Source organism: Cucurbita moschata, unplaced genomic scaffold, assembly GCF_002738365.1.
Source record: "Cucurbita moschata cultivar Rifu unplaced genomic scaffold, Cmos_1.0 Cmo_Scf00014, whole genome shotgun sequence".
In the NCBI taxonomy this organism is placed as follows: domain Eukaryota; kingdom Viridiplantae; phylum Streptophyta; class Magnoliopsida; order Cucurbitales; family Cucurbitaceae; genus Cucurbita; species Cucurbita moschata.
The window spans coordinates 1,260,474-1,286,102 of NW_019268530.1; the positions used below are offsets into that span (position 1 = coordinate 1,260,474).

Sequence of the window (25,629 nt, forward strand, 5' to 3'; positions counted from 1 at the left end):
TATTAAAAAATATGAATTTTTGAATTTTTTTTATAAGTATTAATATATTATTGAAAAATACGAAAGTTCAGGATATTATTAAAAAATTTGAAAGTTTAGGGATATAATTGAAACACGATGCAAAAATTCAAGGGTATTTGTGCAAAAATTCAAGGGTATTTTATTAATTTAGCCTAAAATCAATAAAAGAAATATAAATAAGAAAAAATGGTCCCATTTCTCAACTTAGATCATAGTTTTGGCAAGAATTTTGTAACCGGCCAAGTGAACCACTAGCCGATATTATTCTTTTTGAGCTTTTCCTTTCGGGCTTCCCTCTCAAAATTTTTAAAACATGTCTACATCCTACTAACAAATAAAAAGAAATCGAAAGAGAACAATATCCGCTAAAATTGACCATTCTATTATTCCCTATGCCAAAACATATTTTCGTACAGGAAGGGATATGTAATGGCCTAAAAAAGGCCCAACTAAAGGGTTCTACTCACAAGAAAAGAAACTTTTGTTGAGAAAGATGAAGATATAAAAAGGGCCTACAAAAAAGACCCAACTAAAGGAAGGACTCCAATCCAATCCAATCCAAACCAAAAGAATAAAACTTAGCTTAAAGTTGCTGATTAGTCCGTTTAAACAAATTCTGAAGTTGCAGATTCACCATATGGAAAGTCAGAGCAGAAGAGCCAATAGTTTCTATATACATTATCCCACTCTAGCAATTCTTACAACTAAATAATATTGGATTCCACAATATAGATGACTTATAACACGTGAATTAATATAAATGTGATGAAAAAAATATCCAAACAATTCACTAATTAGCTTCCTTCAGATGCAATTTCCTTCTTATATGATTGTGTGCAAATTGATGATGAATAGAACTCACGAGTTTGATGCATCACCAGAAGAAGGCACAGGTCGGGCATTTAATAGATGCTGAAGGGCTTTGACAACAATGCTCATGTTTGGCCGGAAATCTGCCTCATATTGCACACACAAGGCTGCAACAGCTGCCAACTGCAATAACGTTGCATTAGCTATTAGGTTCTTGTAACAACTTATTAAATATGGCAATATAAATAAACATGTTCTTCGCCAACTTCCTCATTCCCACCTCTCTCTCTCTCTCTCTCTCTCTCTCTAAGATTCTCAGAAAGAAAAAAAAAAGTTCCTGGTCTTCCTTTCTCAAGGAAAATTAGATTCAAAAAATTGGCAACCATATGGTAGCTCATGAGCTGTACTATAAGATTGATAGAAAATTTAGCTTCTTAAAGAAGCTTTTAAATGATTTCTTCATAATGCATCATGAGTATCGACTTTGAGAATTGATGGGAGAGGAGGCCCACATCGACTAATTAAGGGGTTGATTATGGATTTATAAGTAAGGAATACATTTCTATTAGTACGAGGCCTTTTGGGAAAACCAAAAGCAAAGCCATGAGAGCTTATGTTCAGAGTGGATAATATCATACCATTGTGGAGAGTCATGGTTCCTAACACAAAACTCCCTCGAGATAAAAGGAGATCCTAGTGCCTCTCCCAAGTCCAAAAAAAATGGAGAACTGCTTAGCATTATTCAAATTACCTTTGCTACTGCCTTTGGGGGGTAGTCTCCGCCAAGCCTTCCATCGACACACTGCCTAACTTTATCTTCACTCAGTTTTGGTGCAGCCTAATACATTAAGATAACCCTGTAAGTTAACTTGCATGCAGGGGAGATAATATATAATCCAATTTTGAAGAGGCAAGAGAGAGGGAAAAAGAAGGGAAAAAAGTGAAAGGCAAAGGGAAGAAAGACAAAAGAAAATCACCCAAGTAACTAGACTTTGTTGTCCTCGTGGTAGCGTAGGATCTACAGGTTTTCTCCCGGTCAGAAGTTCAAGCAAGACTACACCGAAGCTGTATACATCACTCTTGGCATTCAACTGACCAGTCATAGCATATCTGCAATATACAGAAACAAAGTAAACAACTATTCTGGCTCAAGAGGAATGCATTAATTCTTTCTTTTTTAACGAGAAACCAAGCTTTCATTGAGAAAAATGAAAGAATACGAAAGGGAAAGAGACTGCAGTTCTATCCCAGGTGAAAGAACTACCAAGGAATTATCAATTATCAGAAAATTCACCTACATACAGTCATCTGATTAATAATAATTTGGGTTTACAAATTTTCTTCCAGGTGTGGCAGCTGGAAATACTAAAGGTGAAATATTAGACATTGGCACAATTGATCAGGTACTTGCAAGTTTCTTGGTTCACTAAACATGAGATTACGTCAAAACTCACAAGAAATACGGTTGGAGATGGAAATGTAATTATTTTCTTGTATGTGAACAGTGAAGTAGGCAGAATGGTATTTTAAGTCAAAATCCAATGAAGCCAAAACTATAGAATTCATAATAGAAAATGTAATAATAGTAAAATCCATTTGAATTTTAGTTTCGCAATTGATCAGAGATAGACATCTTACTCAGGAGCATGATAACCAAAAGTTCCAAGAACACGGGTAGAATGAAGACGTGCTGCCATATCAGGAGCTTGATTGGATAAATCAAAGTCAGCAATTTTAGCAACATCATTATCAAAGAGAAGTACATTGCTGGACTTAATATCACGATGGATAATGTGGGACTCGGCCTTTTCATGCAAATACTCAAGTCCTCTAGCTGCCCCCACAGCAATTTTCACACGTTGAGCCCATGATAGAACGGGACCAGGCTGGGCTCCTTTCACACCTTTTCTTCCTATGTAAAAAGTGCATGACAATACATAAGATTAATAACTTGAAAAGCAGTGAATGATACCTGGTAGTAGATGTTTATGACACATAGGTACAGAAAAATAAATGTAAACTTAAAAAACATATCAAGTTTTTAAAAGTTTTTGACCAGTAAAGTTGGGACACGAATCATGATTATACGTACCATGAAGGATATCATGAAGTGATCCATTAGAAGCATACTCGTATGCTAGTATGCGGGAACTCCCATCAATGCAATAACCAAGCAATTGAACAAAATTTTCGTTCTTCAACCTTGAGACCATGGAGACCTAAACATTTATCATATTTTAGACTTGATAAGTATAAATGATGAAAAGTGGGGTTTTTTTTTTTTTGCTCTGTATATGAACCTGGGCTAGAAACTCGTCATCAGGCTGTTTGCTTGCATCTAACTTCTTGATCGCAGCAGGCTGCCCGCTTTTAAGCAACCCATAGTATACTCTTCCATATGAACCCTCTCCAATTAAAGCATCATTTCCAAAGTTGTCTGTTACTTCCGATAGTTCATTGAGGGGTATGCTAGGCACTAATATTGGTTGCATTTTGACAGCTTGAGTGACTGCTGGTGCAGCTTCGGGTTTATGATAACCTCCATTGTTTCCTGTAACACAATATTCAATATAAAAATTACGAACTAATGAACTACATTATTTCGAGAGCAAAATCATGGGAAAATACGTTTTTTGCAATCTACAGAAATGACATTGAAAAAAATCCTTTTAATTGTTACTAGATAAGTTTCCAAATCTTCCCGTGGTGCTAACAGATTACCTGAAGTGTTTTTTGCTGCATACATGCCTCCATTGTCAGCTGCTTTCTGAATTTCATCTTCCTCACAGCAGCGAAAGCAGCTCATCTTTTCCCTAAACTGACCAAAGTCCTCATTAAGTCATCTTTAAAAGGAGAAAGCATCTCTATGAAATTGATAAAATTACATATACTTGAAACCAAATTTAAGAACCAAAAGTCTCAACATCAATTTTCAAAAAAAAATTAACTCCACCGAAAAGTAATCACACCAAAAGTTCAAAATCTTAAAATGTATCAAATCCTCCAAACGCCACAAACAACAAAAAGCAGCAGAATCATTTCATCGTTTCCAACTCAAAGAATCGCAGCACACGCTACTGCCGCTACGCATCAACTCATTCCAGTTCAACCGTCTAATTTCCAGATCAAACAAGTAGCACAGCCAATAAACCAACAAAAAAACAAAATAACAATAATAATAATAAGCCAAGAAGCAACAAGTCAATCGACTCAAATTCATCAAAATTAACATCATCGCCTCCAATTTCCACAAAACCTAACCATTCACCAAGAGCATAAGAACACAACAAACTAAAATCGAAACCACTAGAATCAAAACTAGCAAGAGCTTGATAGCAGTAAAAGGATCCATCTATACCAGAAAAACAGAGTAATCCGACAAACTTCAAGAGTTGAAAGCTTCGATCGGAGTGAGAACAAAATGTCAAGAAGAGTATCTGTTTGTCGTCGTTCTGGTACTACGTGATCCGAGCTCCGGAGCCGGCGAAGATTGCGCTGCGTATTTTATTCTGTAAACTTTATCTCTATATTAGCTTTTTCTTCCCTCCTCAAAGGGACTTTATTGCCTCCCTTTTTTCCCTCTTATATATATATATATATAATTTTTTTAAAAAAAAAAAATTAATTAAAAGTCTTGGTCAATCCAAAAGTAATTAATAAATTCCATAGATTTTATATATATATATTTTATAGTGCATGAATCTAAACTTTCACCTGTCAATAATTTTTACAAATATTTAAAAATTTAACTTATTATTTTTATTTAAAATAATATTTTAAAGCAATTGTTGCATAGCTCGGGTCAGAGCAACACACCATAGGACGTTCAACAGGCAGTTTCACGATTGGGCACGAGTGCCCAAAAGTTGTCATTGTATATTTTCACCGGTCGGAAGACGACGAGTGAAAGAGGAGGACACTGAACGAGATTTATCAATAGCAAATTCTCCATACATCTCGAGCCTCCTATAAAAAAAATACTCTGAAGGCTTTAAGATAAATTAATTAATTTTAATTTATTTTTATATATTGGCGGTTTGATTGTTTGACGGTTGAAGTTGAAAATATCCCAAGAAACAGCAATTGTTTATTTGTTTTCAAAAAGGGACAAAGACTTTATGAATTTTCTTTCTTGTCTTTAAATAAATAATACAAGAAGACTTTTCAATATTATATCGATAAATAAATAATTAATTATATTTATGTTATTTTAAGAATTAAAAAAATTATTAATTTGAAAGGACGAAATTGTTTAATTAATTTGTTTATTCATTTTGAGGTTGTCGAATTTGACTTTCACGCCTGGTCTTCAAGCGCGTCGTTATGGTCCAAGGTGGAAATTAAAAAAAAAACATTTACCACGTGTCAAGAAATGATTGGTTGAGTTCATGAAATTTCAGCTGCCGAGGATGTTGACTCGGTCTATACCAAGCTAATCTTATTGGAATGGAAGTATTTTTTTTTTAGGTTAAATTACTTTATTCCCCTCAAATTACGAATTTATAAGATTAAAGAATTTAATAATTTTTTATTTTCAGCTAATTATTTAAAATAAAATATGGATATTTAATCATCTTTTGGAAAATAAAATAAATCAATTTAAAAAAACATTATTAATTTATTTTCTAAAAAACAAAATAATAATAATAATAACAATAAAAGAATGGTAATTTGATGGGCTGACTACCACTGTGTTGATCCAAGCCCATAAACGAGCACAGCCTGAAAATATATATATATATATATATATATTTTTTTTTTTAATCTAATGAGTTTTAAATATTTCAAAAAAACACGTCTTAATCGAAATGCTAGAACTAGTATCTCGACGTTGTACCATTGCCGAAAAAAATTATAAAAATTTAGGCAGCATCGAGACACTCGATGTAGTGTCTCGATGCTACAAACAAAAAATTAAATAATGCACGTGTTCCATAGCGTTGAGGTACACCTTGGCTTTCTTATGTAACGTTGAGATGCTCTTCTATAGTGCCTCAACGCTACTCTCGTGGGTAGAATGGCTCGAGTGTTACAGAGTCGAGCATCTTGTTGTTCTAGAAGCCTTGAGAAGCTCTCCTCTTTTTTGTCTCGAGCTCCACTAAAGACGCCACAACTTGTATGGTACCATGAAGCCATAAATTATAGCCTACTCATCATAAAGTTTGTAAGTAATAGACATGTGCAAGAAAAGCGTATCAACGAAGCCTCAAAGATAAAATTTATAATCTTTTTATACCTTTTCAAGAGTCGTTTTCAAAGCTATCGTGTAATTGGTTTCTTCACACGAAAAAATGACTTTAGGTACCTTTCACAAATAAGACGATATAATTGATTTAAATAAAGCACGCATAACCATGAATTTCCATTGATCGAGCTTCCGAAAAAGAAAGGTATATCTTATTGTTATAGACAGTAACTTTCATTTCTAAGTCTTTCTTAGTTATCATATCATCGGAATCACTCTTAGTTGAATGTGGTCTTAGTTCTTACTGAAAAGAAAGGTACACTTTATTGATGTAGTAAATATTTTTTTTATTAAATAAATAGCATTTTTTTTTTGTGATTTTTTAAAATTAAATCACAATTTTAGCTCTCGATATTTAAATTTTAATTTTTTATTTAGTGTCTAGACTTATTCGAATCAATAAAATTTATAAAAGTTTAACATTTTAAAAAAAAAGTCATTTAATTTTTTTTTTTTGACTAAAAATTTATTAATTGCCATATATTTGCTGAACGACGTCGTTCTTTCTAACAAGTGAGCTTAGTATCCATAGGTAGCAAACACAAAAATGACTTTCTATTTCGTTGAAGAATTTTCAAAGCAATATAATAATTTTTTTTTTACGAAAAATATATAAATATTAAAATTTTCACTGTGTAAATTCTCCACAATTTTATTTTAAATCTTTAATTTAAGTACTTTTTAATCTAAACTTAATTTTTATATCTTTAATAAATCTTAAAAATAAAAAATATATCTTTATTAGTTTTTACTATAATTTTATTTATTATTAAAAATACGAAGACAAAATATAGACATTAAAAAGTACAATGATTAAAATATACGAACGTAATACAAAACAAGAACATGATCTAACATGACCCGAATGAATATAATTAATGATAATTGACATGTATTCTCGACCAATTACGAAATGAAGATTTTTTTTTTCCATTTCAAACATTAAAAAAACGCTCGAATAAATCGCCATACAGTGTCACATGCCCACTAATTAATTTGGTACTTTTGAAGATGAAAAAAAATTAAAAAAAATTAAATTAAATTAATATTAATAAGCAACGAATTAAAGGAAATTTAATTTGAAAGTTATAATATGTTTTAATGGTACAGATTTAAAATTGATTACCCACATGGGAGATCAAGGGAACCATTTTAATAATTTTATATTTTAATATATATTATATACTTTTAAAAATTAATTAATATTCGGTATATTTTGAAAATTTAGGGACCAAAAGTGAAAATATCAATTAACAATTGTCATTGTTATGTATAGTAATGATGACACTCGATTTAATGTGAACTCTAAACTGACTTTGTAACTAACGATTGTCGTATATAATTTAAGATGACGGTAAAAGAGTTATAGAGTACGTTTAAATTATGTGAGTTTGATCATCTGTGAAGTACTCGAAAATAATGTTAATGTTCGTTTTTTGTGCAATGATAACGTTATTGAACAAGAAAGTCGTTCATTAATGGATTTATTGAATGAGAAAATAGTCTAACGATAGTACAATTAAATGTTTAAAAGAAGACGAGCATAGAAAAACAAAACTCCATCATGACTCGCTCGTGACCTTCGTATAAAACACGGTTAACTGTTTAATATGCTATTACTTTTACTTGAAAAATAAACTAGTTAAAGTCACTCAAATTTTTATTTATTTATTTATTATTATTATTTTTTTGGCTTGGCTAAATCTTAAGTAAAAATAAATAAAATTAATTTTAATTTCCATATTATTTTTTATCCGAAACAAATAAAATAAAATAAAATAAAAACAATTTATTTATTCAATTATTGATTTTGGGTAAGTGGGGCAAGTGGGGCAAGTGGGGCTGCCCGAATTAAATCGGCTGCCGCCCACCAACGGTAAATCCGACAGTAAAAACACTCCACGTCAACCCAGCTATGAATTCCGACATATTTTCCCTTTTTTTTTTTTTTCTCTCTAAATGATAATGATTATTATTTATTATTATTAGTTAAATGCTCTATTTAACTCTACCTTTAATTTTAATTTCGTAGTAAAATAAATATATATATATATATATATATATATATATAAATTTAAGTATATTTTTTGTTTTGACCCATTACGATTTTAAAACGAATTTGTTAGAAAGATGTTTTCACAGTCTTATAAAAAAATGTTAACTCTAATATTTATTTTTTTTAACATTTTTAAATTTATTTTTAATGTAATAAAAAATTTCAATTCAATTGGAATAAGATCAACTTAATAAAAAAATATTGACATTAAAACATTGTTTTTATTTACATATGTGAACATGTGGGTGCATGTCACTCACGATATATAGATATTGTTAATGAGTTGTATTTTATGTATCGAGTAGTATTCAACTGGCTCAGTCTCTATGTTAAGATATGATAATAATAATAATTAAATAATATACAATATTTAAGTTAAACAAAAAAAAAATAAAATTTACTCAAATAAAATAATAGAAATTTCCAATGTTTCAAGACTAAAAATAAAGTATATATTTAAAAATATAATAAAAATGAAAATCTAAAGCTTTATAATTTTCCCATTGAATAAATTGCAAAAATGTTTATGATAAAATAAGATAATTTGATTGGTTGTTGAAGATGTTTAGAAAAGTAACGGTCCATTTATTTTTTATTTTAGTTTCCAAATAATTGAGTCATCATTAATCGAATAAAAAACCTTTACTAAGTCCAGACCGTTGATGTCCACCTATTATTTATTTATTTTTATTTTTACTCATTCGATTTTTTTTTCTTGAATTTACACTAACAACTTTTATTAAATAATGTATTGTATATATATATATTTTTTTGGATAGTTTGGTTAAATCATTTATTCATAATTTTCTTTTTAATAAAAACAAAATGTTTTATTTATTTTTAAATATGTATTTTAAATTTATCTTTCTAGAAAAATCTTCTTCAAAAGCAATTAAAAAATAATTATAAAATTGAATAAAAATATGTATATATGTGTAAAAATTAGGTTAATTCGATTTAATCCAATTTAGTTTTAGTAGAATCCACGAACTCAGCCTAATTCGTATTATTGAGTTGATTAATTTTTTCGGCGTACTCTTACTTAAATTTTTCATTTAAGGAAAAATGTGTCAAACGTCCATTTCATTTTTTTCTCGTAAACTTATGGGTATGTATTCTGTTGTAAAAATAGTTTTAACAATATATTTTAAATAAAATAAATAAAAACAGCGATTTTAATATTTTATTTGATTGTAACGCGCATTTATTTTCTAATTAAGTTTAAATAAAAAAAATAATTATATATTAATCTGAAAAATTAAACAGGGAAATATAGGTTTTAGAAAAAGAAGTAAATAAATAAAGAAAAGCGCGAAGCAGAGGATAACTACCCTCCCTCCGGTACAAGCAACGCAAAGGGCATCTTTTGAGGCATTGGGAGAGGGAGGGACACGCGGTGTTGCTGTGCTGGGCCCCACCATTTTGCTTCTCTCTCTTCATTTTTTTTTTCTTTTATAAAATAAATAAATATCAATAATAATTACAATTAATTTGTTTTTTTCTTGTATAAAGATTTGAAATTTGACTTTGATTCTAAAATTTGTAAGATTATTATTATTAATATTATTTTAAAAAATTTGTAACAGACTTAAACTTAATTTAAAAAAAAAAAAAATTAATTTTTAATTTTATGTGGGATAGATTATGTGATTGATGGAATGAATTAGCTCATAGTTTAATCGTTCATGTGATGAATTTGGTTTCTCTCTTAGAATTACCAAACCTTTACCATCACTCCTCCCACTTCCAACACCCAATACGAATCAAAGCCCACACGCTTTTCCATTCATTCATTTCGTCATCGCCTCTCATCTTCCCCTTTTCTCCTATATCTCCGACGGATTTCCGGCCGCCGATCTCTGTTGACTCCACTCGGTATTCACTTACCTTGCTTTCATTCTGATTTCTCGCTTTCTGGGTCTCCATACCTCAGTGTTCTTCACATGGGTTTCTGTTTTTTGGGCTATTCAATCACTTCACCTCATTGGTTTTTGATGATTTGATGCAAATTCTTGATATGGCTTTGTGGGTTTCTCTTAATTGGAATTGTGGATGCCTTGGTTCTCTGTTTCTGGAGTTTTGGGGCTGGAGTGAAGCAGATTAGAGCATGTTAGGAGTTTAATTGTTTTGGTTTTAGGGGTTTTTGAGCTTTGATCTGTTGCTGGGATTTGGTTAGCGTGTTGTGCTGAATCATTCTCTTGTTCCTTTTGAGAAATGGAGACTGGTTATGGAGGTGAAGCTTGTCAATTGTATGGTATGGGGTCTATGGATTTGAGGGCTGCTGTTGGGAAGAAGAGCCTTGAATGGGATTTGAATGATTGGAAATGGGATGGAGATCTTTTTATTGCTAGGCCTTTAAATTTGGTGGAGTCTGATCATTTAGGTAGCCAAGTTTTTCCAATTGTCTCTGGGATTCCTTTGACCGGTGGCTCGTCGAACAGTTCGTCGTCGTGTTCTGATGAAGCTAATACGGGGATCGAGAAAGGGAAAAGGGAAGTGGAGAAGAGAAGGAGGGATAATGTTATGGAAGGTGAGAATCTTAATGATGAAGCTCGTAGTTTGAGTTTGAAGGTTGGTGGAAATGGTTGTCAAATTGTTGAGAAAGAAGCAGGGAATTGGGAAGGAAGTAGTGGCAAGAAGACTAAACTGACCGGAGGAAACTCGAGTCGTGCGGTTTGCCAGGTAGAGGACTGTGGAGCTGATCTTAGCAATGCTAGAGATTATCACAGAAGACATAAAGTCTGCGAAATGCATTCGAAGGCGAGTAATGCGCTCGTTGCTAACGTTATGCAGCGATTCTGTCAACAATGTAGCAGGTGAGCTTTCTTTTATTCCTTATGCTTGCAGTTTCTTAGCATTGACTCTCTAAAGTGTCTGCTGTAAGGTTGTTCTGTGGTATCTGGTGGCAGGTTCCATGTTCTTCAGGAGTTCGATGAAGGAAAACGGAGTTGTCGAAGGCGTTTGGCTGGCCATAATAAGCGTAGAAGAAAGAACAATCCTGATAATGTTGTTAATGGAAACTCCCCACCTGATGAGCAGACTAGTAGCTATTTACTGTTAACTCTAATGCGAATACTTGCGAATTTGCACTGTAAGTAACTCTGCCCCCGATAATTGTTTCGAGAATTATTGCGTTTGTAGTTAAATCTCGTGTTTAATTCTCGTCGTTTTCTTAGCTATGCTACTCCTTGATTTACCCTTCCTTACTGGCTGCCCCGAATTCAGTTTCCACTCTTAGTTAGTCCTTTGGGAAGTAACTATAATCTAAATACGTAAGTTTTCGCTACCGTAGTCGTTGCGTTTTTAGATTATATTTCATCAAACCAAATAAACAAACGAAAAATAATCGCTTGCAAATATTGTCCGCTTTGGCCCGTTACGTAACGCCGTCAGTTTCACAATTTTAAAACGCGTCTGTTAGGGACAGTTTTCCACATCCTTATAAGGAATGTTTTGTTCCTCTCTCCAACCGATATGAGATCTCACAATTCACCCCCTTGGGAGCCTAGTGTCCTCGTTGGCACACCGCCTGGTGTCTAGCTTTGATACTATTTGTAACAGCCTAAGCCCACCGCTAGCATATATTGTCCGCTTTGGCCTGTTACGTATCGTAGAGTTCTAAAATGCGTATGTTAGGGAGAAGTTTCCACACCCTTACAAGAAATGCTTTGTTCCCCTCTTCAACTGGTGTGAGATCTCACAATCCATCCTTCATTGGGGGCCTAGTGTCACGGTCATGCTCGTCCAGGGCATGTCGCCCATGGCCGCATGCCCATGACAAGCCAAACCCTTGTCATGACTTTTCATTCTAGTATTTTTCCTTCGTAATTCTAAGGCGTATGACGCCTAAAAAATATCATGTCTAGGCCTGCCAGACTTAAAATGGCTCGGAATGTACCATAGGGGGATATGACTAGTTGTCAACTTCTCCCTACCCAAGGTTATATATGCTAAGCCGTTGTTATCTTTCTCTTGCTTGCTTATATAACGTCTCTTTCTAAAATCTCTCTCTCCTCATTTTCTAAAACCTTCTTTTAAAACCGAGGCTAGAGGCTCGATCGTACGTCGTTTGGCCGTAGGCGACGCAAGAACAAATTGGCTTAAGCTCACTTGTCGCTGGAAAGTGAGTGCCGCACAATCGCTAGTCCGCTGCCTTCGAAAGCGCGATTGTGTCAAGTGGTATCAGAGCTTTGTTAGCTCCGTAACATCATAAAGACTGAGATCATGTCGACGTCAAAGTCGACACCCAAAGCACAAGCCGATCGGCTTACGCTAATAGAGGAGGAAATGTTGTTCCTCAAAGAAGTCTCTGACACGCTACGGTTCCTGGAAAAGCGAGTGACCGAACTGAGTGAGAAAGTCATAGAAGTCGACGCAATGGGCAACCGCCTGGATGGGTTGCCAATCGCAGAACTGATGTTTCGAGTGACCTCGCTCGAAGAAAGAGTTGCTCCTACGAGCAGCCCAAAACCGTCTGGTAGTCCGGATAGCTCTGTCGCGCACAAAGAGGGGCGTGGCGTTGAATGAGTTTACCGAGTTCACTAAGGGAAAAGGGAATAGCAGAAAAGAGGAAGGGTTTCGGTTCAGGCTCAGTAGCGAAGAGTTTCGGTTCAGTCTTTCCTTACTGCTCAGGTTTCTTCTTCTTTTATTACAGACAGAAAAGAGTCAAAGAATGAAAGAAAGGATACAGCAAGATCAGTAAATAGGTGCAGGAGAGCAGCAGATAGTTTACGACGAGGGGAAGTAAGTCTCTCTCATTCTTCTTGACTTGGGTTTTGAAAGAATAAATGAATAAGGGTCAGATTGAAAGCTCACAAGAAGCGTCTTCTGCGTGCTAGGCCTACCATAGAGGAAAAGCTGTCTTTGATTGGCCGTTGAAAACAGAGGGCGATCCAGTCCAAAACATAGTTATGCCTTGAGCTCCTCAGGAGTGTACTCCGCGGTCTAATTATGCTTAGCTTGACTTTGAGGTGAGGTACTTCTATTTGTCTTCCTGCCTTGGCAAAGACCCCTTCCTCCTGGCCGGCCTGATGACTTGAAAACAGACTGAGGATTTGAAATAGATAGAAAGCTGTTTAATCTAAGCAAGCCTCTAGTTTAGGAAGAAAGTAAGTAGAAGCTGGGGCTAAGAGTTCGACGTACTACAAAATACAATGATGAGTTTGTTCAATGGATTAGCTGATGAATTCAGAACAACAATCGACGACCTCCAAGAAAGGATGGCCGCCATGAGCACTCGAATTGAAGTGACCATGAAAGCTGTGGAGGGCGTCACAGCTGGGCAAACTAATGCAGGATCCAACAAACTAAGGTTCCCAGACCCTAGAGCCTTCAAAGGGAATCGGGACGCCAAAGAGTTGGAGAACTTCATCTTTGATGTCGAACAGTACTTCAAAGCCACGACGGCTTGTACCGATGACAAGAAGGTGACCGTAGCCACGATGTATCTCATAGACGACGCCAAACTGTGGTGGCGTACGAATGTGCAAGACATCGAGGATGGGTTGTGCACCATCGATTCATGGGAGGACCTCAAGAGAGAGTTGAGGGAATAATTCCTCCCCGAAAACGCAGGACATATAGCAATGGAGAAAATAGTAGCCCTGAAACACACTGGAAACATACGGGACTATGTCAGGCAATTCTCAACCCTGATGCTGGATATCAGGGAAACATACGGGACTATGTCAGGCAATTTTCAACCCTGATGCTGGATATCAGGGGCACAACGAGAAGGACAAGGTGTTCTTCTTTATAAATGGGCTACAACCATAGGCCAGAACAAAGATACATGAGAACAGGGTCCAAACCCTAGCTGCTGCAATGGCCTGCGCCGAGAGATTCGTAGATTGTGGGAACGAAGCAGGATCCCAAAGAAGAGCGACACCAGCCCCAAACAATGGGGGCAAAACATACAGGCCCCCAGGCCATCAAAATGGAAGCCCCAACAGACCGAACGGATGGACGGATAGACCTCCTCAGAACAATCAAGCGGGGACATCTCGAGGGCCTTACCATCAAAAGAACCACCCGACGACGCCTTTGCAATGCATTCTGTGTAAAGGCCCCCACAAGGTATCCTACTGTCCTCATCGGGCCTCTCTCACTGCACTTCAAGTGTCCATTCAAGAGAGCAATGAGGCAAGGGTCGAGACTTTGCTAGACAAGAAGGAAGAATCACGACAACCCCCGAATGGGCGCACTCAAATTCTTGTTAGCCCTCCAACGGAAAGTCGAACCGAAGGAGATAATAGAGAAAGGGCTCATGTTCGTAGATGCTACAATAAACTCTCGACCGAGCAAGAGCACTCTGATAAACTCTGGAGCAACCCACAACTTCATTGCCGATCAAGAAGCCAGAAGATTGGGACTCACCATAGGAAAGGACCCGGGGAAAATGAAAGCTGTCAACTCCGAGGCCTTGCCTATTGTGGGAGTCTCCAAAGGAGTCCCCTTCAAAATAGGGGATTGGACTGGAGAGCTAGACCTTGTCGTGGTTTGCATGGACGACTTCGATGTGGTACTCGGGATGGAGTTCCTCCTAGAACACAAGGTCATCCCAATGCCATTGGCAAAATGCTTGGTGATCACCGACCGCAACCCCACAGTAATACCTGCAAGCATCAAGCAACCAGGTAATCTTCGAATGATCTTGGCCATACAGCTGAAAAGGGGACTCGCACGAGAGGAACCTACATTCATGGCCATACCACTGATAGAAGAAGCAACCACCGAAGAGACTGTCCCAGAGGAAATCAAGGAAGTACTAAACAGCTATACCGACATAATGCCAGAGAGCCTACCCCAAACACTACCACCTCGTCGAGGCATTGACCATGAAATCAAACTCCTCCCTGGGGTTAAACCGCCAGCGAAGAACGCATACCGGATGGCTCCGCCCGAGCTAGCCGAATTGAGGAAACAACTGGACGAGTTGCTGAAGGCGGGATTCATTCTCCCGGCAAAGGCGCCTTATGGGGCCCCCGTACTGTTCCAGAAGAAGAAGGATGGGATGTTGCGTCTGTGCATAGACTATAAAGCCTTAAACAAGGTGACGGTACGCAACAAATATCCTCTGTCGATAATATCCGACTTGTTCGACCAACTTCACGGGGCCAAGTACTTCACGAAGTTGGACTTACGATCAGGATATTATCAAGTACGTATTGCCAAAGGAGACGAACCCAAGACGACGTGCGTAACAAGATATGGGGCCTTTGAATTCCTAATAATGCCCTTTGGCTTGACAAACGCCCCAGCTACGTTCTGCACGTTGATGAACTAGGTTTTCTACGAATACCTGGATCAGTTCGTCATAGTATACCTCGACGACATCGTTGTTTACAGCACAACCCTTGAGGAACACAAAGTGCACTTAAAGCTAGTGTTTGACAAGCTCCGACAGAACCAGCTGTATGTGAAGAAAGAGAAATGTGCATTCGCACAAACATGCATCAACTTCCTTGGACATGTCGTCAGATGTGGACAAATTAGTATGGATAGTGACAAGATAAAAGCTATCCAAGAATGGAAAGTTCCTACTTCCGTATCTGAGTTGCGGTCCTTCTTAGGACTAGCAAACTACTATAGGCGGTTCATCGAAGGGTTTTCACGACGAGCTGTCCCATTGACAGAACTGTTGAAGAAAGACCACCCTTGGTCGTGGTCGAATGATTGTCAAATGGCCTTTGAAACAACCATGACGAGGGGTCCTGTCCTCGGGCTGGTAGATGTCACAAAGCCATTTGAAGTAGAAACCAATGCTTCCGACTTTGCCCTAGGTGGGGTCCTTATTCAAGAAGGCCACCCCATCGCTTACGAAAGTCGAAAGCTCAACGATGCCGAACGAAGATACACCGTCTCCGAGAAAGAAATGCTGGCTGTAGTCCATTGCCTTCGAGTCTGGAGACAGTATCTCTTAGGATCACAGTTCGTAGTGAAGACAGATAACAGCGCCACTTGCCACTTCTTCGATCAACCAAAATTAACAGCAAAACAAGCCCGGTGGCAGGAGTCGTTGGCCGAGTTCGACTTCAAGTTCGAACACAAAGCAGGAAAGAGTAATCAAGCAGCCGACGTGCTGAGTCGGAAGGGCAAACATGCGGCCCTGTGCATGTTAGCCCATATTCATTCAAGTAAGATCGATGGATCAATGCGCGACATCATCAAGGAACATCTACACAAAGACCCATCGGCCAAAGCTGTCGTCGAACTAGTTAAAGCTGGAAAAACACGACAGTTTTGGGTTGAGGGGGACCTCCTGATAACCAAAGGAAACAGATTGTATGTCCCAAGAACGGGGGAACTGAGGAAGAAGCTCATTCAGGAATGTCATGATATCTTATGGGCCGGACACCCTGGGTGGCAAAGAACATACGCCCTAATAAAGAAGGGGTACTTCTGGCCAAACATGCGAGACGACATCATGCAATACACCAAGACGTGTCTCATCTGCCAACAGGATAAGGTCGAGAAAGCCAAGGTCTCTGGACTCTTGGAACCTCTACCTGTGCCAACAAAACCCTGGGAAAGTGTATCTCTGGACTTCATAACACACCTCCCAAAAGTCGGGGAATACGACGCCATCTTGGTTATTGTAGACCGGTTCTCAAAATATGCGACATTCATCCCCACTCCCAAATTATGCTCGGCAGAACTCACAGCCCAACTGTTTTTCAAACACGTTGTAAAGCTATGGGGCATTCCGTCGAGCATCATCAGTGATAGAGATGGCAGATTCATTGGGACATTCTGGACTGAGTTATTCGCTTTCTTGGGAACAACCTTAAACATTTCCTCGAGTTATCACCCTCAAACCGATGGACAGACAGAACGGTTCAATTGCTTGCTCGAAGAATACTTACGTCACTTCGTCGACGCTCGCCAAAAGAACTGGATACAATTGTTAGATGTCGCCCAATTTTGCTTCAACTGTCAAACAAGCTCGTCTACAGGGAAGAGTCCCTTCGAAATTGTAAGTGGACGACAACCGGCCTTACCCCATATTATTGATCACCCTTATGCGGGAAAAAACCCTCAAGCTCACAACTTTACAAGAGAATGGAAGCAGACGACAGATATAGCCCGAGCATATTTAGAGAAGACTTCCAAGCATATGAAGAAATGGGCGGACAAGAAGCGTCGCCCCCTGCAATTCCGGGCAGGAGATCAAGTCCTTATCAAGCTGAGACCAGAACAGATCAGATTTCGTAGCCGAAAGGACCAGAGACTAGTTCGAAAATATGAAGGCCCGGTTGAAGTCCTTAAAAAGATCGGGGCTACCTCCTACCGAGTTGCACTACCCGCATGGATGAAAATTCACCCCGTCATTCATGTGAGCAACTTGAAACCCTATCACCCTGATCCAGACGACGACCAACGAAATGCAACAACAAGACCGAGCATCGATCTGAAGCAGAAAGAAACAAAAGAAGTAGAAGAGATCCTAGCCGACAGGGTTAGGAAGATAGGAAGACCTGTACGGATAATTCGTGAATTCCTGGTCAAATGAAAGAATCTCCCTACAGAGGAAACCAGTTGAGAACGCGCCGAAGATCTGAACTCTGCCGCTACCCACATTGCAAGGTTTGAAAGTAGTCGGTTGACGGGGTCGTCAACCAATTAGGTGGGGGAGGATGTCACGGTCATGCTCGTCCAGGGCATGTCGCCCATGGCCGCATGCCCATGACAAGCCAAACCCTTGTCATGTCTTTTCATTCTAGTATTTTTTTCTTTGTAATTCTAAGGCGTATGACGCCTCAAAAATATCATGTCTAAGCCTGCCAGACTTAAAATGGCTCAGAATGTACTATAGGAGGATATGACTAGTTGTCAACTTCTCCCTACCCAAGGTTATATATGCTAAGCCGTTGTTATCTTTCTCTTGCTTGCTTATATAACGTTTCTTTCCAAAATCTCTCTTTCTAAAATCTCTCTCTCTCCTCGTTTTCTAAAACCTTCTTTTAAAACCGAGGCTAGAGGCTCGATCGTACGTCGCTTGGCCGTAGGCGACGCAAGAACAAATTGGCTTAAGCTCACTTGTCGCTGGAAAATGAGTGCCGCACAATCGCTAGTCCGCTGCCTTCGAAAGCGCGATTGTGTCACCTAGCGTCCTTGCTATCACATCGCTCGGTGTCTGACTCTGATACCACTTGTAACAGCCTAAGCCCACCGCTAGCAGATATTGTCCACTTTGGCTTGTTACTTATCGCCATCAGCCTTACGATTTTAAAACGTGTATGTTACGGAGAGGTTTCTACACCCTTGTAAGGAATGCTCCGTTCCCCTCTCCAACCGATATGGGATCTCACAAATAACTTTTGCGTCTCGTTGCAAAGTGAGCTAATTAAATCTGCGAAAGAGAAACAACCATTTGTATAAAAATCATGCATGTCGGAAATATATGTACATCTTTTTCTGTTTTGAACTCTTGTTGTCCTTAGCATATTATTGTGTGATTGACAATGTGTTATTTGGTGTAGCCAATGGATCAAACAAGACCACAGACCAAGATCTTCTTTCGAATCTTATACGGATCCTTGCCTGTCAATCCGGTGAGCACGGCAGTAAAAACCGATCTGGGATTCTGCATGAACCTCAGAATTTGCTGAACGGGGCTAAATCCGATCTAGTTTGTACTTTTCTCTCAAATGGTCCTCAGGTACCTTTGAGATCTTCTAAACAACCTGACACGATACCGATATCCGAGACACCAATACAAGCAACTGTTCGAGGTGGAGATACACCAGCTATATCTTCTGTAAAACCAAGCACTTCAAACAGCCCTCCCGCGTATTCAGAAATCAGGGACAATACGGTTGGACAGTGCAAAATGATGAACTTTGATTTGAACGATGTTTATGTCGACTCGGACGATGGCATGGAAGACACTGAGAGACAAGCACGCCCAGTAGTGCATATGGGAACAAGTTCTCTTGAATGTCCTTCTTGGGTGCAACAAGACTCTCATCAGTCAAGCCCTCCTCAAACTAGTGGAAATTCAGATTCAGCATCTGCCCAGTCACCTTCTAGCTCTGCTGGAGAAGCTCAGGTAATGTTCTGCAAAAACTACAGATCATTTCTTTATGGGATTCATTTCTTGTATGCATTACCACATTTTTTTGTACATTCCTCCAGAGCCGTACAGATCGGATCATTTTGAAATTGTTTGGGAAAGCACCAAATGATTTTCCTCACGTTTTACGAGCTCAGGTATGTGAAATGTCGAAACCGAGCATTTGAAACCGTTCGATATCACCGTCCTTAATCGTCACGACATTCTCTTTAGGTTCTCAATTGGTTATCACATAGTCCCACAGAGATAGAGAGCTATATCAGGCCTGGTTGTGTTGTTCTAACAATATACCTACGACAGACTGAGGCTACATGGAATGATGTAAGTTTGCGTGCTCACTTGTCGATCCTGATAAGATTTCGGGATGCCTCTCTCGAGCTATTACAAATACCCTATTCTTGATGGTTTGTAATCTCTTTACTTCAGCTTTGCCATGACCTCGGTACCAGTTTGAATAGGCTTCTTGATGTTTCCGATGAAGCTTTCTGGAGAACTGGATGGGTTTACGTTCGGGTTCAGCATCAAATAGCTTTTGTTTATCATGGTCTGATTATCTCTAGTTTAAGAGGAGCTTTAATTGTTGTCTTTTGTTTAACATCGAGTTCATTTTTTATGCTGCAGGTCAGGTCGTAGTCGACACATCCTTGCCTCTTAGAAACAAGAATTACTGTCGTATCACAAGCGTAAACCCCGTTGCCGTTTCTTTATCTAAGAAGGCTACATTTTCGGTTAAAGGAATAAACTTAACCCGATCGACAACTAGGTAACATCGTCTTTTCATCTAACTTTCCTCACTTTTTACTTGTATCAGTCTCATATATGCAAATTTCAAACTCAATTTCCAGGTTACTGTGTGCCATTGAAGGGACATATCTTACTCAGGAAGCTTCAGATGATTCAACAGAAAGTGATGATAACTCGAACGCACGAGACGACAGCCAATGCGTAACCTTTTCTTGCTCGATTCCTGTCGTCTGTGGAAGGGGATTCATCGAGGTGCAGTTTTTTTTTACGTTCTTCTTACGATACATCTTTACATTAGCCAAGAACTTCGACCGATCGAACTTCTTTTTGTGGGGGTGGGTTGGGATAATATCCAGGCTGAAGATGATGGTTTGAGCAGCAGTTCCTTTCCTTTTATAGTTGCAGAAGAGGATGTTTGTACAGAGATCTGCACACTTCAAAGTGCTTTAGAATTTACTGAAATATGTTCAAATTCTGGGGAAGCTACGGAGCTGGAAGGAAGGAGTCATGCAATGGAGTTCATCCATGAAATTGGTTGGCTGTTTCATAGAAATCACTTGAAGTCTAGATTAGGTAACTTGGATCCTAACGAAAATGTCTTTTCGCTGTCACGGTTCAAGTGGCTCGTCGAGTTCTCTATGGACCATGATTGGTGTGCTGTGGTTAAAAAGCTCTTAGATGTCCTTCTTGATGGGACTGTGGACTTTGGAGATCACCCGTCGTTGAATTTTGCATTGACCGAAATGAGTCTACTTCACCGAGCAGTGAGAAAAAACAGTCGGTCGTTGGTCGAGCTCCTTTTGGGTTACTCTTCAAAAGTGATGGACTCATCAAGTTCTGATGGATCGACCGGTAGCTTCCTGTTTAGACCTGATGTCGTTGGCCCAGCCGGGTTGACCCCTCTTCACATTGCAGCTGGTAAAGATGATTCCATGGATGTTCTTGATGCGTTAACGAATGATCCGGGAATGGTAATGTTTATAATAGTACGCTTTCTGATACATTAGCTTTAGGACAATGAGACTGAAGAAATGACTGGGTTATTACAGGTAGGAGTTGAGGCTTGGAAGAGTGCTCGAGACGTCACAGGCTCGACACCTGAGGATTACGCTCGTTTGCGTGGCCATTACTCGTATATTCGTCTCGTCCAGAGGAAAATCAACAAGAGATCTTCAGCTGGGCATGTGGTGCTGGACATTCCTAGTACTGTCTCAGATGGTAGCTGGAACCAGAAGCAGAACACTGATGTGATGACCTCCTCCAGGTTTGAGATTGGTAGGACAAAACTAAATCATTCTCAGCAGGATTGCAGCCGTTGTGTTATGAAACCGAGCTGTTTCGGAACGTCGTCTAAAGCGTCTCTGGTCTACCGGCCTGCAATGCTTTCAATGGTGGCCATTGCTGCTGTGTGTGTGTGTGTGGCGCTCTTATTCAAAAGCTCGCCCGAGGTTCTCTATGTCTTCGGCCCGTTCCGATGGGAACTACTAGAATACGGTACTAGTTAGACCTGTCGATTACTTATCTATCTACCTGACTAAACTAAAGGTAATGTATTTGTATGGAGTTATGAAACCTGTAATGAGTTCCAGATTGGTATACTTTATTCTTATGTTATCGAGTTTCGCTAAACTCGACCATCTGACCGCGTGTGCACGTGTGACTGCTCTGTAAATTTTAGTTCCCAGACACGGCAGGTAGAGAGTGTGTTCACTGGACAACGATCACTCAACACTTGACTCGAACCGTGGAGCGTCCAAAACGGTTTCGTATTCTTTTCATGTATACTTTCTAGTTCATGTAACACATCTCATTTTCGAGCTGGTTTTTAGCTTCATTGTCCTGTCATGTTTCCAGTAGAGTGAACATTATTTATTGAAACAGTGACAGATTCTGAGCTTCAAGCATAGAATAAGCATAGAATCTCAATTATTACGTTATACTCGTTATTCGTCACATCTGACTAATCAAATAATATTTATTTGATAGATGTTCGTTATTTGTTAACTATGACCATAATAGATGCTCGTTATGATTTGTAGACGGGAAAATTCAAATCCAATTTTTTTTTTTAATAAATTGAAAGAAAATAATGCAAAAATAACTAAGGTTTTCTTTTGAAAGTAACATAGGGTTAAAATAGTAATTTAATAATGTTATTTACAAATTTTTAAATTGAAATTTAGTTTGAATTTCTCTAGAAATTAAAAGAAAAAAAAAACTATTCCATTGGACAAATTGTTCATTTGTCGGCGGATAGTCAAAAGGTCCAAAATGCCATTGCCATCTTGCAAATTTGGAGATTGATCAAGGTTAGTTTAGTAATTTGGTTCTTTGACTTGTGGTCCATAATTTATTCTTTATTATAGATAGTTTCTATTAAATTACAAATGTGGTCCTTATAATTTAGAGAAATTTGAATTTAGCCCCAATATTTTGATAAAATCAAATTTAAATAATAAAAAAATAAGTAAGTAGTTTAAAAAATAGGAAAATAATTAATATTATCTTCTATTATTCAAAGGTTTGAAGAAACTGAAGGGACAAAATGGTCCAAATCTGAGCTTCCAAGACTTCCGGTAGATGAATGAAATAGACACTGACTAGGGTTGGTGATGACCGGCATCTGCCGGTAAAACCTAAACACCTCCTCCTTTCACCAACCCCAACCAATTCTAATCACCCATTATTTTCTCCACTCCAATAATTTATTACTTTTTTTTTTAAGCATTACTGCCAATATTTAACGCTCCATATCCAAGATTCAAAATTTAGAATCGGTATCTAATGATACCGACATTCCTCCCCTGTGACATGGTCACGTTGCTTACAACTCGTTTCTAAGAGTGAAGACTATCCTCACAGACTAATACGAGACCTTTCAGTATGCTTTAATGTCACTTACATGTTACATTGGAAAATTCTTACGAGGTCACTCAAGGTAGAATTGTTTCAAACGCTAAATTTTGGAGTTCTTATAATTGAGACACTAAAAATGAAGGTAAACCTTAAAAATGTATAGTTTTTGTCCGTGGGTTTTTTTTGTAATCTTTTTTTTCTAAATAAAAATTTTGAGGGAGAGAATGGATTATAAATATTTTTAAGGTTAAATTAAAATTTTGATGCTTATAATTTATAAAAAAAAATTACAATTTTGCCCTTATCATAATTAAAACTTAAAAATCAAAATTAAAATTTGGATAAGGAAATTTAATTAATTGAAAACAAAATAATTATCCTGATTAAAGCAACGAACCAAATGCTGTGTTTGAAGGGGAAGATTTTTACGCCAATCTCCGGAAAAGGATAATTCCGACCGGCTGTATCGGTAACCGGTCGTCAGCGCTATTTCTCTCTATAAATAAGAGCCGCGACTGCTTCGTATCTTCGTGTCATCGAGCGCCGATTCCTCTTCTTTGGGTCTCTTTGCTCTGGAAGTTCGCCTGGTTTTCCTTTTCCAGGTTCATTCTCTCTCTTTAATGGCTTCCTCTGTGTTCGTGTGTGTGTGTGTGTGTGTGTGTGTGAGTTGAGGGAGAAATGGATGTTTCTGCTTTTGAAGTCATTGGGTCTTGTGTTTGTTTGTTCCTACTTTTAGGGTTTCTGAAATTTTGTTCGTTTTGGGTTTCATTGTGTGGGGATGCTGTTGTGTTGTATTTGTTTTTGTCGGAATTTCTCTCGGATCTGACGGCGCTCTAAGAGCTTTTGTTTTTCGGGTTGGTTTTGGAGTGGTTGTCGTTTTTTGTTTTGAAGATCTGGTTCCTGCGAGTGCGTTGCTGATCTGAATTAGTTAATTGAGATTGCAAAAGGAATGTTCGATTGTAATCTTTTTTTAATATTGGTTTCTAGTTTTGGTAAACTCTAGTGTTGTGGATATCTATCTGTTCTTGCGGATTTCAACTTGTTTTCGCTAGTTTTTGTGTTTTGTGAGTATAAACGTTTTCGAATTATAGGATGCTGATTCTTATTCGAGGTGAAATGTTCCTTTGCAAATTGAGAATTTCTAGGATCAGTTCATATGCTTATTCTTTGTTGCTGAGCTCATAAATTCTCTATATTTGAATACTGAAGGAGATTTTTTTGTGTATTCTTTTCCTTGCAGTTTGGGAGAATGGAGACCTTTCTATTTACATCTGAGTCTGTGAACGAGGGTCACCCTGACAAGCTCTGTGACCAGATCTCTGATGCAGTTCTTGATGCTTGCCTTGCCCAAGATCCTGATAGCAAGGTTGCTTGTGAGACCTGCACCAAGACTAACATGGTTATGGTTTTTGGAGAGATTACAACCAAGGCCGATGTTGACTACGAGAAGATAGTCCGAGATACTTGTCGTTCAATTGGGTTCATCTCGGATGATGTGGGCCTTGATGCTGATAACTGTAAGGTCCTTGTCAACATTGAGCAACAGAGCCCTGATATTGCCCAAGGTGTTCATGGACATTTCACTAAGCGACCCGAGGACATTGGTGCTGGTGACCAAGGCCACATGTTTGGCTATGCCACAGATGAGACCCCAGAGCTCATGCCCCTTAGTCATGTCCTTGCAACGAAGCTTGGCGCTCGCCTCACTGAGGTGAGGAAGAATGGTACCTGCCCATGGTTGAGACCTGACGGTAAAACCCAAGTTACTGTAGAGTACTATAATGATAAGGGTGCCATGGTCCCTGTTCGAGTCCACACAGTTCTCATCTCTACTCAGCACGATGAAACCGTGACGAACGATGAGATTGCAGCTGACCTTAAGGAGCATGTGATCAAGCCGGTCATCCCCGAGAAGTACCTTGATGAGAAGACCATCTTCCACCTCAATCCCTCTGGCCGCTTCGTCATCGGTGGACCACACGGAGATGCAGGTCTTACCGGTCGTAAGATCATCATTGACACTTACGGTGGATGGGGAGCTCATGGGGGAGGCGCTTTCTCCGGAAAGGACCCAACCAAAGTGGACAGAAGTGGTGCTTACATTGTTAGGCAGGCAGCGAAGAGCATTGTAGCCAGTGGCCTTGCTCGGAGAGCAATTGTTCAGGTCTCTTATGCCATTGGTGTGCCTGAGCCATTGTCAGTCTTTGTCGACACGTATGGAACTGGGAAGATACCCGACAAGGAGATTCTGAAGATCGTGAAGGAGAACTTCGACTTCAGACCCGGAATGATCACCATCAACCTGGACTTGAAGAGAGGTGGGAATGGCAGATTCTTGAAGACAGCCGCATATGGACACTTCGGAAGGGATGACCCAGATTTCACCTGGGAAGTTGTGAAGCCCCTCAAATGGGAGAAGCCTCAATCTTGAGATGTGGGTTGCTCTGCTCTGTTGAGAACGGCCATGGAAATTGGGAAGCCGAGCTTTGTTACTACTGGATGAATAATGTGTGTGCTGCCCTTATACAATCTAAGGTAGTAGCTGCTAATGTTCTATCTCTTTGTTACTTTTTTTTCTTTTATTTTTGCCCTTTCTTTTGTTGTTGGTTATTTTACGTTGATGATGTATCCTTTTTGTACCAGTTGTTATAATATGAAAGGGGATTCTTTCCAAGTTCAAATTCTCGTTGGTACTGAAAGTAAATGTCTGCGTTGACTGTGACGATAAGTCATATTGGCTGTTTGACCTTTTATTTTGGGCTTAATTTAGTAAGGTGGTGTAACAATAATTAGTAGCGAATCTATAAGGTTCTGATGGTTAAA

The 25,629-nt window shown here is 38.4% G+C and overlaps 3 protein-coding genes and 1 long non-coding RNA gene across 5 annotated transcripts; 2 read left to right on the forward strand and 2 right to left on the reverse strand.

The window, feature by feature from the left end:
- Window positions 1–578: 578 nt before the first annotated feature.
- LOC111452680 (pto-interacting protein 1-like) lies at window positions 579–4,400 on the reverse strand. 2 transcript variants are annotated; one of them, XM_023093504.1, is made up of 8 exons: window positions 4,190–4,400; window positions 3,553–3,644; window positions 3,132–3,382; window positions 2,924–3,050; window positions 2,470–2,743; window positions 1,809–1,941; window positions 1,583–1,669; window positions 579–1,014 (listed from the first exon to the last, which is right to left on the reverse strand). In XM_023093504.1, exons 2-8 carry the CDS (start codon window positions 3,635–3,637, stop codon window positions 880–882), a joined length of 1,092 nt encoding a protein of 363 aa, XP_022949272.1. In that variant the 5' UTR covers window positions 3,638–3,644; window positions 4,190–4,400; the 3' UTR covers window positions 579–879. The 2 variants fall into 2 exon arrangements, with proteins under 2 accessions (XP_022949272.1, XP_022949273.1); XM_023093505.1 differs by having other exon boundaries at window positions 3,553–3,649.
- LOC111452679 (S-adenosylmethionine synthase 2) lies at window positions 3,928–25,487 on the forward strand. The gene is made up of 4 exons (XM_023093503.1): window positions 3,928–3,934; window positions 10,229–10,233; window positions 23,395–23,408; window positions 24,047–25,487. The coding sequence occupies exon 4, from the start codon at window positions 24,056–24,058 to the stop codon at window positions 25,235–25,237; it is 1,182 nt and encodes a 393-aa protein (XP_022949271.1). The 5' UTR covers window positions 3,928–3,934; window positions 10,229–10,233; window positions 23,395–23,408; window positions 24,047–24,055; the 3' UTR covers window positions 25,238–25,487.
- On the reverse strand, window positions 9,557–24,123 carry LOC111452681. The gene is made up of 3 exons (XR_002712154.1): window positions 24,011–24,123; window positions 21,238–21,246; window positions 9,557–9,566 (listed from the first exon to the last, which is right to left on the reverse strand). It is a non-coding gene; the product is annotated as an uncharacterized LOC111452681 (long non-coding RNA).
- Window positions 9,827–21,587, forward strand: LOC111452678 (squamosa promoter-binding-like protein 1). The gene is made up of 10 exons (XM_023093501.1): window positions 9,827–10,948; window positions 11,042–11,223; window positions 18,614–19,182; window positions 19,269–19,343; window positions 19,420–19,527; window positions 19,633–19,750; window positions 19,828–19,969; window positions 20,052–20,202; window positions 20,307–20,921; window positions 21,000–21,587. The coding sequence occupies exons 1-10, from the start codon at window positions 10,347–10,349 to the stop codon at window positions 21,453–21,455; spliced, it is 3,018 nt and encodes a 1,005-aa protein (XP_022949269.1). The 5' UTR covers window positions 9,827–10,346; the 3' UTR covers window positions 21,456–21,587.
- Window positions 25,488–25,629: the final 142 nt, after the last annotated feature.